Source organism: Chiloscyllium plagiosum, unplaced genomic scaffold (genome assembly GCF_037043375.1).
Source record: "Chiloscyllium plagiosum isolate Xiang-an unplaced genomic scaffold, Cpla_swu_hap1 HiC_scaffold_27, whole genome shotgun sequence".
NCBI classification, from domain to species: domain Eukaryota; kingdom Metazoa; phylum Chordata; class Chondrichthyes; order Orectolobiformes; family Hemiscylliidae; genus Chiloscyllium; species Chiloscyllium plagiosum.
In genome coordinates this window covers 8,158,629-8,177,475 of record NW_028270165.1, presented here as the reverse complement: position 1 = coordinate 8,177,475, position 18,847 = coordinate 8,158,629, and the positions used below count along the sequence as shown (strand labels likewise).

Here is an 18,847-nt window from a genome sequence, read left to right as displayed (position 1 = left end):
AATTGATGGCACTCTGTGCTCGTCATACAATTATAGGGGGAGACTCTAATTGCATTATGGAGCCGGAAATAGGCAGCTGACCCAAGAGTACTGCGGGTGTATCCCCCAGATCTAGACAATTGGCGGATTTGAATCAAGAATTAGGATTAGTAGATGTGTGGAGGTGCCTCCACCCGCAAGGCAGAGATTTCTCTTTTTACTCTAATCCACATAAATGTCACACGAGAATTGACATGTTTTTTGACCCCTCGAGTTTTTTAAATTCCATATCATCCTGTAAAATAGGTGATATGATAATTTCTGATCACGCTGTTGTGTATATGGAAATCAAGGCTAGGAACAATGAGGCATCCCCCTGACATTGGCGTATGGGTTCCTTCTTAATGAAGGATAGTAAATTTGCAAAATATTTTTCTCAAGAATTTAAAGCTTTCTTGGAAATTAATTCAGGTACGGCCAGTAACCCGTCAATGATGTGGGAGACTATTGAAGCTTATGCACGAGGTCTGATCATTTCATACTTGGTGACCCAGAAAAAATTAAAGGGAAACCAACAGCGTCTACTTGAGACTCGCTGAATAGCAGCTGAAACAGCATACGCTGACAGACCTTCTATTGCCAAATTACAAAGGATTACGGCCCTTAGGACAGCTCTGAATACCGTTTTCACCCTAACGGCAAAGAAGGAAATATTATTTGCAAAACAAAGATTATATGAATTTAGTGATAAACCTGGTATTTTTCTTGCAAGTAAAAAAAAGGGCCTCTCAAGCTATCACAGCTATCAGGGAAAATGCTGGTACTCTGACTCACAATCCTACAAGGATCAACGCAATCTTCAGAAAGTTTTATTCTGATCGCAGGATTGTGAAGGTAGAGCCAGGAGGATGCAGTCCTTTTTTAAAAGCCTGGCATTTCCGGACTTAACCCCGAAACAGGTATCGGTCCTGAATGCTTCCCTAACAACCCAGGAAATACTTGATGCAATTAGGCAATTTCAGAGCGGTAAGGCACCTGGCCCAGAGGGCTTTCAGGTTGGATTTTACAAAGAGTTCACAGGAGTATTAGCTGGCCCACTTATGAACATGTAAAACTACAGAAATCGTCAGGGCTGCCTCCTGCCTTCACTGAATGAGGTGAATATCTCCCTTATTCTCAAAAAAGGAAAAGATCCAGAAGATTGTGCATGATACAGACCGATATCCTTGCTAACTGTAGATTTTAACATTCTCTCTAAAACATGAGCATTGAGGCTGGAGAGGGTACTGCCATATATCATAAAAGAGGAGCAGACTTGGTTTATTAAGGGCCATAGATAATTTAATGATATTAGAAGGGTCTTGAATGTGAATCAAGTCTGTCATCAGGAAAAAATACCAGGAATAGTAGTCTCTTTGGACGCGGAGAAGGCATTTAACAGGGTTGAATGGTCATATCTGTTCTATACATTAGAAAGGTTTGGTGTTGGAAACGTATTTGCCAAATGAGTCTCAACACTGTATAATGATCCCAAAGCAGTTGTGATCACCAATGGATTAGGCTCAGGTAGCTTCCGTGTGGGTAGGGGCTGCTGTCAGGGATGTCCTCTCTCACCGTTGCTATTCATGCTAATAATTGAGCCACTGGTGGAAGCGATACGGGCCGACTCTAATATAACGGCCCTGAGGGTTGGGATAGGTAAACATAAAATTACCCTTTCTGCAGATGATGATCTCCTTTTTCTTAGTAATCCTCTGATGTCCGTGCGTCCCTTAATCCAAATTATTAATACATTTAGTGCATTTTCAGGCTACAAAATTAATTTTTCAAAATCGGAGGCCACGCCTCACTAGTATGTCCCACTTATTGGACCGATCCCACTTCCCCTTTCGGTGGTCTCTGGAGGGTTTCCTATACTTAGGCATTTTTATGGACCGTCTGCTTAGAACATGGAATGACATCTGGGAAAATGCCAAAAAAATCTCCATTTGTAACAGAACTCAGGCCATTCAGTTAAAGATACTTCATAGGGCCCATATGGCACCGGAAAGATTGGCAACATTTAGGGCAGGAGTATCTCCAATGTGTCCCAAATTAAAACAGAGGTGGGCACTCTTACACACCGCTTATGGACATGCCATAAGATCCACAAATACTGGACCGAAGTAGTAAACGCCCTGACAGACATCTTGGGAACGGAAATTACAATAGATCCAGTATCTCCTCTTCTGGGCTTCTCGAGCTTACCTTCTCTGGATGTGCATGGGAGGAAATTATTTTCCATTCTCTCCTTCTATGCAAGGAAAAATATCTTAGTAAACTAGGTGGCTGAGGGCCCTCTAGGACTTCAGAATTGGCACAGATTAATCATGGAATATGTTCCCCTTGACTTCCTTACAAATATGTGCACCGAAAAACTGAATTATTCTATAAAATATGGCAGCCCTTTTTGAATTACATGGATACAGATATTTCGCCATTCATTCAAGGGCTTTCATCTAGTTGAGGTAACGGTTCTGGCTGGTCCGGTGCCCCTTGGGAGAGGAATCCCACATGAATACGGGTTTTATTACAACTTGATGTTAACTCATTACGAGTGTGTACTTCACTACTTAATTACTATGTTATCCTGTTTTCTTTTGAATAATGTAAGATATTTGATCATACACTCTGGTTAGTTATCGGTTAGATCTGGTTTCCAGCATCTGCAGTTATTGTTTTTACCTTAGTTATAGGTTAGATTAGTAGCTAGATGAGTTTTGTCTTTTTCTTTTTCTTCTCTGTATCTCTTTTTGTTTGACAGGTTTTGGCTATTTATTTAAAATTTAATTGTATATTAATGTTTGTACTTGTCTTTTTTTAATTTGTAAACTTGTAAAAATGTTAAATTTTCAATAAAAATATCTATAAAAAGAAAAGGTACATCTGTACAGATGCATGAGTAGGGGGAGAGCAGAGGGATACAGATTCAGGAATTGCGCGATAGGTTTAGACAGGGGATTTGGATCGGCTTCGGCTTGAAGGGCTGAAGGGTCTGTTCCTGGGTTGTAAATTTTCTTTGTTCTGTGTTGAGGTTGTACAGGATGTTGGTGAGGCCATTTTGTTTAGAGTACTGAGTACAGTTCTGGTCACCCTGTAATAGGAAGAATATTATTAGAGGGGGTTCGGTAAAGATTTACTTGGACGTTGCCAGGACTGGAGGGTTTGAGTTATCGGGAGAGGCTGGGACTTTTTCACTGGAACGGAGGAGGTTGAGGGATGACCTTATTGAGATTTGAAAAATCATGAGGGGTGAGGGTAAGGAGAAAAGCGAGGAACATGTGCGGTTATGTAGAGCCAGAGGTGGGAAGGTGAAACAAAATTGTGGCTCTACCCTTTTTTCCTCCTATTGACATTTGGCCAGTTGAATCTGGCAGTTACACCAACATATCTACAGAGCCTACTGCACGTGCTCCTCGGTGTCAGCAAGCGCTGCGCATGTTCGCCGGTGTCTGCAAAAAACTGCACATGCTTCTATCTGTCTAAAAATGGTGCATGAATTTCTTTTGCCGTTCCCCTGCTCCTCGGATGCTGCCTGACCTGTTGTGCTTTTCCAGCACCACTCTAATCTTGACCCATGAGCTTCTGAAGCTGTTGCTGCTCCTCTCTCTCTGAATGAAGATTGAGATTCATCCAAGACTGTAATTTCCTTCCTCTGTCCAACAGCACACTCTTCTCTCACTGCCTTTTCTATTTCTTTTATTTTCATGCTGGGATCCAATTGTTGAATTGCAGCAACTGAGAAGAACGGGAGTGAATCCAGAAAGAGGACAGACTCTGGAAAAACTGGTCCAGGTCTGTGCCTCAAACACCTGGCAAGTGCAATACCACAGGGTGAAGTTATAGTCTTTGCTGTGGAAAAAACAAAGCAGAAATGAGATGTATTGTTTAAATGGTGATATATTGGGAAGTGGAGAAAGTGAGGACTGCAATGCTGGAGATCAAAGTCAAAATGTGTGGCGCTGGAAAAGCACAGCAGGTCAGACAGCATCCAAGGAGTAGGAAAGTTGACGTTTCGGGTAAGAGCCCTTCATCAGGAATGATGTGTGGATGGACAAAGGAGCCTCAGCGTCCTCCTACACCGGTCAATTCCAGTTGTCAGACAGGTGCAGCAAGCATTCAGCAAGGCAAGTGGTATATGAGCAAGAGGAATTGAGTTCAGAAGTGGGGGTGCCTTCCTGCAGTTAGGGAGTCATTGAATATATTCAAGGCTGAGTTCATATCATTTTTGAACAACAGAGAAGTAGATGGTTATTGGGGAAGGCAAGAAAATAGTTTTAAGGCCAGTACAGAACAGTGACAGTCATACAGCATAGAAACACACCCTTCAGGTCAACTAATCCATGCTGACTATATTCACAAACTAATCCCATCTGCCTGTGTTTGGCCCATATCCCTCCGAACCTTTCCTATTCACGTACTTATCAAAATGTATTTTAAACATTGTAACTGTACTTGCATCCACCACTTCCTCTAGACATTCATTCCACAAACAACCACACTCTTTCTTTAAAAAAAAAGTGCTCCTCATGTCTTTAGACTCGTTCTACTCTCACTTTAAAAGTTTGCTCCCTAATCTTGAAATGACACCTGCCATTCATCTCACCTATACCCCTCATGATTTTTTAACCCTCTCTAAGGACACCTCTTAACCTCTGCTCCAGTGAAAAAAGTTCCAGCCTCTGCATCTCGATATAGGGAGGTCCATATCCATTTGTGATCTGTTCAATGCTGGTGCAGGCTTAAAAGACCAAATGGCCGACTCCTGCTCCCAATTCTCAGTGTCCTGGACAGCAAGAGACAATAAGGCAAAGGAGTAGAAAGTAGGCTATTCAGCCCATCAGGTCTGCTCATACCATTCAATTGTGGCTGATCAGTTTCTGAGCGCCATTCTGCTGCTTTCTCCCTGTCACCTTCGATCCCCTCAATACTCAAGAACCTAGCTATCTCAGTCCAAATATCCTCAGTGACCTGGCCTCTGCAGTCTTCTGTACCAATGAATTCCATAGATTCGCCACTCTCTGGCTGAAGAAGTTTCTCCTTAGCTCAATTCTAAAAAGTCTTCCCTTTCCTCTAAAGCTGTGCCCTTAGGTCTTAGTTTCTCCTATCAAGGGGAACATCTTCCCAACAACCACTCTGTCCAGACTGTTCAGTATTCTGTATGCTTCAATTAGATCTCCCCTGAGTATGGCCCTGTTAATCAGCATGAACCAGACCCTTCAGGATGAGGTACAGCAGGGATTAGGTTCAGCAAATTGGAAATGGAGGGAGAATGTGTGGGATGGAGATCTTCAGCTTCTAAGGAATAAGAGAGGAAAGAGAGTTCACGATAAATTAGAATTGATTGGATGGGCTGATAGGCTAAGGAGGGGCAGATGGAGTTGAACTTGGAGAAATGTGATGTGTTGCATTTTGGTCAAGCAATGCAGGCAGGACTTAGACAGGGGGAGTGTTGCAGAAGAAAGAGACCTTGGAGTGCATGCTCATAGTTCCTTGTAAGTGGAGTCGCAGGTAGACAGGATAGTGAAGATGATGTTTGGAATGCTTTTCTCTATTGGTCAAAGTATTGAGTGAAGGAGTTGGGAGGACATATTGCGGCTGTAGAGGACATTGGTTAGGCCACTTTTGGAATATTGTGTGTAATTCTGATCTCCATCCTATGGAAGGATGTTGTGAAACTTGAAAGGGTTTGGAAAAGGTTTATAAGGCTGGTGTCAGAGTTGGAGGGTTTGAGCGAGAGGGAGAGGCTGAATAGGCTGGGGCTGTTTTCCCTTCGTGTCGGAGGCTCAGGGGTGACATTATAGAAGTTTATAAGGGGCATGGATAGGGGTAAATAGCCAAGGTCTTTTCCTCCGGGTCGGGGAGTGCAAAATTAGAAGGCAGAGGTTTGAGCTCAGATGGCAAAGATTTAAAAGGGACCCAAGGGGCCACTTTTTCTCAGAGGGTTTTGCATTTATGGAACGAGCTGACAGGAAGTGGTGGAGGCTGGTACAATTACAACAATTAAGAAGCATCTGGATGGGTACATGAAGAGGAAGGTTTTTGAGGAATATGGGCCACATGCTGGCAAATGGAATAGATTGATTTTGGATATATGGTTGACATGGACTAGTTGGGTGGAAGGATCTGTTTCTGTGGTGTATGACTCTTACTGTCTTCGGTGAAAGCAGGAGTGTGGTTGTGAAGACAGGGCTTTCAGAGCAGCTTTCAAAGATGTTTTGCCCTACTGGGACCGGAAGAAGTTAAAACAAAATCTTTCATTTGTGAGACAGCAAGCAACTCCGGGATTTTGCTGGAAAGTGGGAATTCTTTGCAGTGAGAGGATGAAGCCCTACCCTATCCAGTCATTTCTGCTGGTGGCTGAGACTAGGCCCCTAGCTTTGGGGGAGTAGGTTTAGGACAGAGATGAAGAGGAGGAAGTGAGGGCTGCTGGTTTTCCTAGAGAGTAGTGTATCTGCGGAATTCTCTGCCCAAGGAAGCAGGCTCCAATATGCCCCGCTCCTAATTCTTCAGCTTGACGTACCTGTGACTGTAAACTTTGAAGAGTTTTCATTAACTGATGCAAATATTTCCCATTTGACCAACAATGCAGTGTCAGCTGTTTCAGTCATTGAGATGGTTTTGATTCATCTACTAAATACATCTACTCATAATAGACAATATTCATGGCAATGTTCGCGAGGTGATTCTATATACACAAGTTGTAAACCAGTAAAGGCTGACCAGGCAAGGAAGTGGTTAACAAACACAGGGCATCCCTTAGAGTATGCATCTTGTTTGTTTACAAATTAAATATGCTTCAGATCTTTTCCTAGCTGCTTTCCGAAAATCTGGGTGCCACAATAATGGACATCATCAACTGAAATAGGCAGCAGCAAAGAATGAACACAAACCAGTCCAGCAGGGGGCACCCATGTTTTGGTTTGAGTATTGAGGGAGTCCCCTATTTGAGGCCCCTGTGATATCAGTACCATACCCAGGCTAATGTGCATTGAAACCAGATTATGAAGTGTTAACTTTCCTGCAAACTTCTGCCTGTGTGTGTCTCTCTGTAACATTTTCCAACTTTCTTCATATCTCAGTTTGTCAGCTTTTGTTTATTCCTTCCTTCCTTCCAAGGCTAATGAGGCACTCACATTCCAGAACAGCCCAAGTTAGGGAGTTGAGCCTCATAAATCCTGGCTGTGACACATTGCTGCTTAACCAAGTGTGCAAACTCTAAATACCTCTCAGCTGTTCCATTTGCAAATCAAACACTGTTTTCAACACAAGTTGTTTGTGTCTCTGCATGAGTCCATAACCCAGGGAAATACAACAGAGTCTTTAATGGTTGCCCAATGTTTCCTGTATGCCAAATTCATTCAAGTCTGGACATCCTGAAGTGAGCAATTATACTTCAGATTTCTACTCGCCAATTAAAACTAATGTTGGGCACTCGAACAGATTGAGGGCATCTTGAAGCATGCCACGGACCTCAGTGTGGGTCCAGGGCTTATCAAATAGGGTTTCACCTCTCATAACCCTGCAGTACGCAAATTATTTATGACTAATTTTGTAAAGCACAAGTGCTCTCAGCAGTATTATGTCCAGATGCTAGGACCCTGTTTAGTTCTCTCACTAGTATCTTGTGGCTGAGTAGGGAGAATTGTATCAATATTTCTATCAGCACTTTTGTCCCTGGCCAGCTTTCCTCTTTATTTTGGACACAACAAAAGCAGCAACCAGATATTTCATCTCTCAAAGGATATCGGCTGGTGACCTGGCAGGACCAGGGTATCTCCTGCCTGACTCACCAACTGTGGGGGATGGAAATAAAGCCCCATGTCAGGAAAGAATTTGTTTATCAGAAGCAGTACAGCTGCAAGGCCAACCGTCTCCACTGAGCCTGGGAAACACAAACTTTAACAAGCAGGCACTAAGCTGAGATTCAAAATGGTTTCCAGGCTTTAATATGTGACCAAATGGCTGACCCAAATCTAACAATTCTCCCACATCATCGAAGAGAATTAAATAAGAAAAATGAAACAAAATTAGAAATAAATTGGCGACCGTGCTTAATGTTTGTTCATTATGAAGTAAACAAGAAATAACAGTCTCCCAGGATTCGTATGGTGCCCTACTTGAGAAATTCTGTCCAACAAGTTTAATTGGAAGCAGTAGCTTTCGGAGTGCAGCTCCTTCATCAGGGGATTGTGGAATATAAAATTGTAAGACACAGAATTTATAGCAACAGTTTATAGTGTGATGTAACTGAAACTATATATTGAAAAAGACCAGGATTGTTTAAGTCTCTCATCTGTTCGAATGACCATGATAGTTTCAGTTCTTTCAAATGTAAATCAGAAAACCTTTTAAAATAGTTAAATCCTCAAGTGAACTTTACCAATTGGTGTCGCGTCAGCCCAGATAATGTATTGAAGGTGTGAGCTCCCCTGTGTGAGACTCTGTGCCACAATGGTTAAACTAACCAACAGAATCTTACATGGATTCATGCAGTTTTTGAGCAAAGTAAGACATAATTCTGCAAGTACGAATTCACCCAACAAACTTGTGCGTGTGTGTGTGTGTGTGGGGGGGGGATGTATATTTGCAGATACATTCTATGTGCATTTTTTAAGGAAAAATCTGCAGGCAGTCAATACATGTAATAGTTTGTAAATTCGACTTTGGAAACAGAACCAGTCTGACTCAAGATTGGGATACAGGCAGACTCTGACCTCTCACCTTTAATGCATTGTCTGGGCTGAGATGTGAGCTTTTGCTACAAAGCCTTGTTATCTCGAGAAGGTGACAACAAGAAGTTCTGGGATTTACATTGTAATGAGACCTACAACCTATTTGAAAAGGTGGAAGACTTAACAATCCAGGTTTGTTCAATATACCATTTCAGTGGCAGGACGCTGGAATGTTTTGCTCTAAATTGTGTCTTAGGATCTTATCCTCCACAACCACCTGATGAAGAGGCAGAACTCCAAAAGTTACTGCTTCCAAAGAAGCTTGTTGGACTACAGCCTGGAGTTGTGTGATTCGAGAATCTGGTTTCTAGTATCTGCAGTCCTTGTTTTTACCTAGTTGATTTTAACCCTACAGTGAATCCTCTTGCAAGGATGCCTGCATTGAAGAAGTTTTCCTCCTCTCTCTACAAGAATCTCAAGGAATCCCTCTCCCACTGCAACTCCCAGGTCATTTCCTCTGCCCTGAAGCTTTTCAACCATGTCCTGAAACAGACTCGCTACCACAGCCACATTTGCTTCCTCATTACCTGCCTCCGTAACCAACTCATCCTACACTGACTCCGGACCACCTTTAAACCAGCAGAGTTCAGATCCAAACAGGCCACTCCACCCTCCTGTCTGACCTATCCCCTCCATCCCCACCCCCATTCACCTATTGTACTCAATGCTACTTTCTCCCCACCCCCACGTCCTCTCATTTATCTCTCCACCCTGCAGCCTCTATTCCTGGTGAAGGGCTTTTGCCCGAAACGTCAATTTTCCTGCTCCTCGGATGCTGTCTGAACTGCTGTGCTTTTCCAGTACCACTCTAATCTAAAGTGGATTGGCCATGCTGAAATACCCATAGTGCCCAGGGATATGCAGGTGAGGGTGAATTGGCCATGCTAACTTACCCATAGTGCCCAGGGATGTGCAGGTAGGGGTAAATTGGCTATGCGAAATTAGGCATAATGTGCAGGTAAGGTGCATTACTCAGGGTTAAATGTAGGAGATTCGGTGTAGGTGGGTGACCCTTGGGAGGTTCGGTGAGGCCGAGTGGCCTGCTTCCACACTGGGGATTCTCTGAAGGGAGGGTTTTTTTGGAAAGTGTTTTCTCGTCCGCATCTGCTGCAGGCGCAGCGCACGCGCAGTGCGGCGTCCCGCAGTTGGCCATGCCCCGCCCCCTCAACCGTCACTTTTCCGCGGCCCGCCCCTAGTTCCTTTGTGACGTCACAAGGCGGAAGTGGCTCTGTCAGTTTCAAAGTGAATCTCCCGCCCTCTGGGCAACTCTTCATCCCGGGAGGGAGACAGAGATGGGAGGAGGGGAAATTGTTCACTTGTAGCAACTGGAGTGAATGCAGGGACGGAGCAGACTCTGCAAACTCAGGTATGTGTCTTAGTTAGCCAGGTGAGGAGGGACTGAAGGATAGAGATTGGGAAGGGGGAGGGCTGGATATCTTTTCTGTTTTTATTTTTAAAATGCACCCGATTCCCACCATTAACTGCCACAGGTACAAGTACAGCACATGCAATATTCCTCATTGCAGCTTCAAGCCGGTTTTGCATCCTCTGTTCTTCCTCCACTTTGGCTCCAGCACATTCAGCTTCTTTCCCTCATTCACATTCCTCCGCCCCCGCCCTGATGTTCCAAGCTGATCCTCAAAAGATCGGTTTGTCCCTCCATTCTTTCCCGGTGGCGTCCATTACTCTTGTCTATTTCTTGCCTTATCCGGCCTTGTGCGTGAACAAAGTGTTAGCGTATATCCTCTTTCACTGCCAGCTACTTCCTTGTTTGCGAAAGCAACATTTCCTCCCATTTTTCGCCGACACTGAGCCTTCTGACCTCCTTGATTGTGTTTTTTTTGTTTTTGCAGAAGCAGGAAACAGATGCTTATAACTGTTTGTACGAGCATATCTAGCTTAACCTACACCCCCTCCCCTCACAGCATCTTATCTGTTTGTCTGTAACATCTACCATTGTTTGCAGGCACATTTCATGTATGCACATTTTAGCCAATACAAAAGCAATTATATATTTCCTTCACATAGCTTTCATTCTTAACTCCACTCTTGGCTGAAACAATTATACCCTGGCGTTAGTTCATTTACCTTGCAGAAGCAATTATGGTTGCAGAAGTAACACTGCTTTACCTATATCCCACAGGGGTGACCCTACAACCTTGTATAAAATAATGTGGGGCATGGCGAGGGTAAATAGACAAGATCTTTGATCTGGGATTGCTCATAGGTTTAGGGTAAGATTTAAAAGAAACCTAAGGGGAAACTCCTATATACAGAGGGTGGTGTGTGTAAAGAATGAGCTGCCAGAGGAAGTGGTGGCTGCTAGTACAATTACAACCTTTAAAAGGTATCTGGATGGGTATATATTGGGAAGCATTTAGAGGGACATGGGCCAAGTGCTGGCAAATGGGACTGGATTGATTAAGGATATCTGGTCAGCGTGGACTGAAGGGACTGTTTCTGTGCTGTACATCTGTGATTCTGGCTTGCTACGAATGTTTGTTACGTCTCTATGTTCAGTTTTTCCCTGGTGTTGGTGTTAACGCCTTGGTGTCTTATTTTGCTCCCCACATCGTGGGGACATTAACCATTTCCTATCTGGTTGTTCTGATCTGGACTGCTGTCTGGATCGGATTTCTGGGATTGGTCAATAAACATACCTGGAAGTGACTTTGTCAATCACACAAGCAATAGTTTATTCTTTGATATGGCCGGGTCGGTAGACTTTGATCAGCCCAGAAGGATTAGATTAGATTCCCAACAATGTGGAAACAGGCCCTTTGGCCCAACCAGTCCACACCTATCCTCTGAAGAGTAGCCCAACCAGACCCATCTCCCTCTGACTAATGCACTAACATTATGGGCAGTTTAGCATGGCCAATTCACCAAACCTGCACATCTTTGGATTGTGGGAGGAAACCCACGCAGACATGGGGAGAATGTGCAAAGTCCACACAGCCAGCCCCCGGAGGCAGGAATCGAACCTGGGACCCCTGGTGCTGTGAGGCAGCAGTGCTAACCACTGGGCCATCGATGAGTACTCCCAGAGTGCTAAAAGAATCCGCCAACTTTTACAGAGTGTGGATAGAACTTATGTACATTGTTTAGAGTCAGACATTGAGCAAGATCACATAGTAACAACCAATCAGATCCCGCGAGGTCCTCATGCATTTTTGACTTAGCCTAGGGTGGTATGGTGGCTCAGTGGTTAGCACTGCTGCCTCACAACACCAGGGTCCCAGGTTCGATTCCAGCCTTGGGTGACCGTCTGTGTGGAGTTGGCACATTTTCCCCGTGTCTGCGTGGGTTTCCTCCGGGTGCTCCGGTTTCCTCCCAGAGTCCAAAGATGTGCAGGTCAGGTGTATTGGCCATGCTAAATTGCCCGTAGTGTTAGGTACATTAGTCAGAGGGAAAATGGTTCTGGGTGGGTTACTCTTTGGAGGGTCAGTGTGGACTGGAAGGGCCTGTTTCCAAACTGTAGGGAATATAATCTAATCTATCATAATTTCTTGTAGACAACCTGTTCTTGGAATCGTATTTGTCCTGTCTGGTGGTTAGGATTAAACCGTTACTACTGCGATTGATGGTTAGGTTCACATTTGTTACTTCTGCATTTGCAGTTTTTTCACTGGATTTATATCAGTCTGTGGTTTCTTGTTTGTTCTGAGTTGTGAGTATCTGCCTGACTCAGTCCCACCGAGTTAGCCAAGCAGAAGCCATTTTGTCCTACCTCCCATGTTAAAGTGGAGATTTGAGGTGGCCCAGGGAATCCTTTGAGAACTCAGACCTGTAAAGCCCCTCTCTTGGTTTGTCCTGGAGATCATACTCTTTGGAAGCCTGGAATAAAAACCTTTCATCATAAAGTCCCAAAATGCAATTCAATTCAATCCATAGCAGATAAGCACTAAGAGTTAATTCTCTACGGGATTCAACAGCCTCTGCAATAAAATGGTCTCTCTCTCGCGTGTCCTTTTGAACTCTCAAGACAGCAAAGATTTATTTTGTGAATGCCCCGCTTGCAAGGGGGAGTAAGAATCCATTATAATGGACAAGATCCAACCATTAATTACAAAGCTATGGATAGTACCGAGTCTTGTTTCAGGGTCAGATTCAAAGACTATCATTCATTTCACAAGGGAACGGCTGTGAATGTTATCACTTGGTGTCCTGTTCACACAGATTCACCGATGATAAAGTAAACGTTCTTAATTGCCTTACAGCATCCTGTTAGCACTTGGTGAGCCCAGGTGTCACTATCTTTAAGTTCTCTCCTCTTTCTGAGCCTTCCTGCCTGTTTATTTTCTAGTGCAGTAAATGTATTCAATAATTCAGCATTACATTTTAGTCTGAATGTTTAAAGACAAGTTTTAAGGCTATAGACGTTCTCACCCAGATGCCCATACCCTCATTCCTCCCTTTGATTGCACCGCGATCACTGAAAGAGAAGGCTAGTCCAAACGAATGCCCTTCAAGGTGGTCCAGCCATCAACATCCTGCAGAGCGGCACCACCATCTTCGCAGCTCATCTGGTCATATTTATCATCGCCATCGACATGTGTGGGTGAGCCATTGGATCGCAAAAGGAGCATCTTCTGGGGCAAATCTATATCACTAAGGGACCTCAAGCCTAGCAATTAAATACCTAACAATACCAATACCGACAAACAGACATAGCTAAATTGATAAGCCAATTGTACCATCAGCCCGATCTGCAGTTTCTCCAACTGGTCCCTTCAGTCATTCTGTCAAGGAATGCCTGGATCTCTTCTTGTATCTTAGTTAATATTGCCAGTGAGATTGGGAATGGCCATAGTGCATTTATCTTGGACAATGGTGCCGACCTCACCCTCCTGGGCAGGTATATAGTCTAAGGCATACCGATTCTGCATAGAGTAAAGACACAGGTCTGATAATCCCCGTTTACTCTGTTTCAGAGCCTCTTTAGTCTTATTTCCTCGAATGGTCAGGCTGTAAAAGAGGGAATTGCGGTTCTGTTGACTTGTCACCCCTGCCGATCCTTCCAACCTCAGGGTATTCTTGATTCCCCAGCCTATCGGGTGTCCTGTATTGTCACCCAGTCCCTTGGGATCCTTCCAGTTGGAGCAAGGTTGGCTGAGACCGACCGCTGCATCCTCCTCAGATGGAGGTTCCATCGACCTGTCCACTGGCCAGGACAAGGTACTGTTGTGGGAACAAGGGCTCCGATGGTGACCTTATGAGGGACATCTTTGCCATCCAGGACAAGGAAATTGGTAGCTTTACCTTAGCTGAAGAAATAATAGTCTGGTTTGGTTTATATTCGGGAGAGTTTGTCAAAATCGGTTACTGAAATGTTACAGCAGGGGGTCTGGTCAGGTCTACAGGAGTAAAGGGTTGGCGTTTTGCAAGAGGAGTCGCTTGAGCGCTGTAAAAAATGGGCCAAGTGACTCGAGTACTCGCCCTGTATGGGAGACAATGGTCTTCAGAATGCTATTCCCATTGAGCTCTCCCTTAGCTCTATTGTACATGGTCTTGGTGACAGTATCAGATTCTGAAAAGAGAAAAGGCCTATAAATGTGCAAGGAAAGGGTTCCATTCCAGGTCCATGTGCAGCATAAGGCCTACTGTACGCCAGCCAGTGTTACACCAGCTGTTTGTATACACAGACCGGAGCTATTGGAAAGTGATATTTCTCTTCACAGGGTCGGCAGTAGGAATTCTGACGAATAGAATGGAATCGGGGACTGGGCACGTAAGTCATCTCCCGATAGAGAGGAGTAACCTACTACTGCCTCTGGGGTGAAGAGCGTTTGTGGGCCTGTATAAATAAGTTGTTTGTGGATTGAGGAGTTTCCCCTATCAGGCTTCCCCTTTTTCTCGAGTAAGCCTGTCCTGCAAAAAGGGATGGTGTTCCTGGGCGTCCATAAAATATTTACCATAATAACGGGGTTGATCATTTTTATCCTCACTAGGCATGCGTCTGCAGGTAAAATCAAAAAAACATGGTAACGACATGATAACTCCCACTGATTTCTACTGTCCAGATGGACCATCTGGTCTTTCTGATGTAAGAGTCCATTGCAATAATCAATCTTCATCACGTTCCACACGTCAAAGGCGTCTGGTCCGGTGCACTGGACGACATCTCCTCAGCATGGGTGGTGGATAATCTCTGATCATTCCTGGTCGCATCCATAGTTAGTGGCTTTCCCCATCAGGATGTTGTACGTGATCAGAAAGGTGAGGAGATAAGCGATCCCCCACATGTCCCTCCTCTTAGTTCAAGTATCTGTAATAAGATTAACATTAGAACAACAGCAAGATTCAAAACCCAACTGGACAGGGTCCACTCCTTTTGTTGAGATTCCAGGATTCTCTCCTCCTCTTCCCCCCCTTTTGATTGGTGCGGTCAATCAATTTACTATGGTGCAGTTGGACCCAAGCTGAGCGCCCAGCGACTGGGACCGCCGTAGGGGTGGGAAGTAAAACCTGGAAGGGGCCATCCCAACGAGGTTGGAGATCATTGCCAGTCCAGTTCTTGACGAGCACCAACGAACCAGGTTCTGCCCGTGACAAGGCTGAAAGGGAGGGAACATCGCTGTAGGCTGCACGCTCCTGGGAGTGAAAGGCACGCATAACATTGGTTAGAGCAAGAACATAACCAATAATTGCTTCGGTCATGTGGTGGAAGTGGACTCAGAAGGGAGCCGAATCGTTCCAAGGGGTACGGAGAGGGTGACCAGAGAGAATCTCAGCTGGAGACAGTCGTGTCTTGCCGGGAGACATGGATCGCATCTGGAATAAGGCCACAGGGATTAGCATAACCAGGAGAGGCCGGACTCTGCCACTAATTTGGCAAGTTTAGTCTTGAGTCTGGTTAAAACATTCAACAAGGCCGGCCGCCTTAGGATAAGCTCCATGCAGTTGCCGACAAATACAAAGCTGGGAACAGAGTTCTCCGTTAATATTACCTACAAAGTTGGTCCATTGTCCGAGCTAATGCACGCAGGTATACTGAAGCAGGGAATTATTTCCTTAAACAAAATCTTCACCACAGTCTCAGCAGTAGCGTTAGGAGGAGGGTAGGCTTCAATCCACTTCAAAAAGACATCAACAATAAGCAAAACATATTTATAGCAACTCAACTCATTTCTTCAACTCAATGAAGTCCATTTGAAGTGTCTCCAAGGGACCCTCCAGCAAGGGAGTTCTTGTAGTTAGAATGGAGTGAGAACAGAGGGGGGTGGGAAGAGTGGGATGATGCTTTCAATTTTGTGGAACAACAAAAGAATATTCCACAGAAAGTAGAATTACTTGTTCTCAGTTTCTACCCTGCACTGATACTGATGGCTTTTGTAATCTCTTTTTTTGCAGAGTATTTGAAGATCTGAAGACTGAAGTTTCAAAATCAACAGACGAAGGGCTTATGCCCGAAACATTGACTCTCCTGCTTCTCGGATGCTGCCTGACTCCCCTGTGCTTTTACAGCGCCACATTTTTTGACTGACTCTCCAGCGTCTGCAGTCCTTACTTTGATGTCAATGTCTGACAGTCATTCAATCCATCGGGACAGCAACTATTTTTGACTGTGATTTCTGTGAGAGGGATCAACGCTTTTTGGTTCCTGTTTGCGGATGTTTTCAGCATCAGTTGGGACTGGACGAGAGACCCCACTGTTGCAGCGCACTGTGTGTGGTGCCTGAAACAGTTATACGGCCTGGGAAGGGGATTTCACGGCAGGGAGGGGCTCCCCACGCGTTTGTGTGCAGCTGACGCTGTGGCCATGGAGAAACCCGAGGAATCCCACCCTGTGAAGAAACTGTGGAAGTGTGGCGACTGTGGGAAAGGCTTCCGTTTCCCGTCTGCCCTGGAGTCTCATCGGCACTGTCACACCGGGGAGAGGCCATTCCCCTGCACCGACTGCGGGAAGGCCTTCAGACATTCCTCCCACCTGCTGAGGCACCAGCGGGTCCACACGGGGGAGAGGCCCTTCAGCTGCCGTGAGTGCGGGAAAGCCTTCAGCAATTCTTCCACCCTGCTGACCCACCAGCGGGTCCACACGGGCGAGAGACCCTTCAGCTGCCGCGAGTGCGGGAAAGCCTTCATCACTTCTTCCACCCTGCTGAGGCACCAGCGTGTCCACACCGGGGAGAGGCCCTTCAGCTGCCGCGAGTGTGGGAAGGCCTTCAGCAATTCCTCCTCCCTGCTGACCCACCAGCGGGTCCACACGGGGGAGAGGCCATTCACCTGCTCTCAGTGCGGGAAGGGCTTCACCTACTCCTCCAACCTGCTGAGGCACCAGCGGATCCACACGGGGGAGAGACCCTTCAGCTGCCCCGAGTGCGGGAAGGCTTTCAGCACATCCTACACCCTGCTGAGGCACCAGCGGATCCACACGGGGGAGAGGCCGTTCACCTGATCTCAGTGCGGGAAGGGCTTCAGGTATTCCTCCCACCTGCACAAGCACCAGCGGGTCCACATGGGGGAAAGACCCTTCAGCTGCCCTGAGTGCAGGAAGGCCTTCAGCAATTCTTGCAAACTGCTGACCCACCAGCATGTCCACACAGGGGAGAGGCCGTTCACCTGATCTCAGTGCGGGGAGGACTTCACCTACTCCTCCCACCTGCGGAGGCACCAGCGAGTTCACGTACCATTGCAGGGGGATTGAAGGAGTGACGGCCGAGTGCCATTATCGATTGGACTATCAACCCGGTTCCGGGGACTCCTGGGTTCGAATCCTGCCACGACAGATGGCAGAATTGGTATTCGGTCAGAAATGTGGAGTTCGGAATCTAACGATGAGACCGTTTCAGGGAGGGGGTGGTACGGGGGAGAAAGACCCCATCTGATTCACTCTCTCCCTTGTTAGAGAATGGAACCGCCATTGTGGGAAAGGATTCACTCAGTCGTTCCAGCTGCATTCTTTACCCGGACTGGCCTACATGTGACCCCAGACCCACAGCAGTCTGGTTGACTCTCCACTGCCCTTCCCCCACTGGCAAATGAGCAGGGAGAAACTTACCAGGATACAGGGTATGGGTTGAAATTGCTGAGTGAGGCAATACTTCCTCCGGGTTACGGCTGTGCCAAGGATCTAATTACAACCTGGTGCTGCCCAATGGTAAAGACAGTGGGGTTTGTGTGGGCTTTGATCTTGAGCTGTTTAAAAAGCAGCTACTTTGTCTATACCTTTTTGCAGGGGGGGGGGAGTCTGAGCTGTAACAAAGTTGGATCACAATAAAGGTTACCTGAACTTTGCACCAGGCTCAGACTCTCAATGAAAGCTTTGAGCTCCAAGAGGTTTTTTGTTTAAAGCTGCTCCTCTCTTTCAGCCTCCTGCATTGAGTTTCCAATGTCGTGTATCAGATGGAGCAGCTAGTGTCATTAGAAATTGTAAATCTTTCAGGTACTGTGTTGTTTCATCAGCGTTGTAAAGTTTACTGGCAGCACCAGGAGGTGTGGGTTGTGTTCACTGGAAATGATGTGGAGGTGTCGGTATTAAACTGGGTTGATAAAGTTAAAAAGAAATCACCCAATACCAGGTTATTGTCCAACAGGTTTATTTGGAAGCACTAGCTTTGAGTGCTGCTCCTTCATCGGGTCGCTGTGGAGCAGCATCGTAAGACACAGAATGTATATCAAAAGGTCAGTATCATGCAACTGATGGAATATATTGAACAAGTCTAGATTGCTGTCAAGTCTTTCATCTCTTCGAATGGGTGTAGGTGTTGGTTCATTAATGTGTAACTGCCAGAACATCTCTTAAGTCACATTCTTGAGATGACTTAAGGTTTTATAAAAAAGATAACATCTCAGCTCAGACAATGCATTAAAGGTGTGAGATTTGAGTCTGTCAGGATTTCAATCTTGAATCAGACTGGTTCTATTTCCAAAGGAGGAATTCATAAAATATTACATGGATTGACTGTCTGGAAATTGTATGCTTTTTGAGCAAAATTGAATGTATCTGCAAATATAATTCTGCCAATACAAATTCACTCCAAAGAATTGTGGGTGCGTGCATGTGAGTTTGTGCGTGAGAGTGTGTACATGCTTGGTAAAGTGAGTGTGTGATGGAGTATAAGCCTGTGAGAGCATTGGGGAGGGAAATGTTT

General features: G+C 45.4%; 2 protein-coding genes across 2 annotated transcripts in view; one reads left to right on the top strand and one right to left on the bottom strand.

The window, feature by feature from the left end:
* LOC148143001 (uncharacterized) overlaps nucleotides 1-18,847 on the bottom strand; it is a 323,712-nt gene that overhangs the window by 48,025 nt on the left and 256,840 nt on the right. The window lies entirely within an intron of this gene.
* On the top strand, nucleotides 10,006-18,731 carry LOC148143008 (uncharacterized). Its single transcript, XM_087973979.1, has 2 exons — nucleotides 10,006-10,119; nucleotides 16,107-18,731. Exon 2 carries the CDS (start codon nucleotides 16,516-16,518, stop codon nucleotides 17,149-17,151), a length of 636 nt encoding a protein of 211 aa, XP_087830105.1. The 5' UTR covers nucleotides 10,006-10,119; nucleotides 16,107-16,515; the 3' UTR covers nucleotides 17,152-18,731.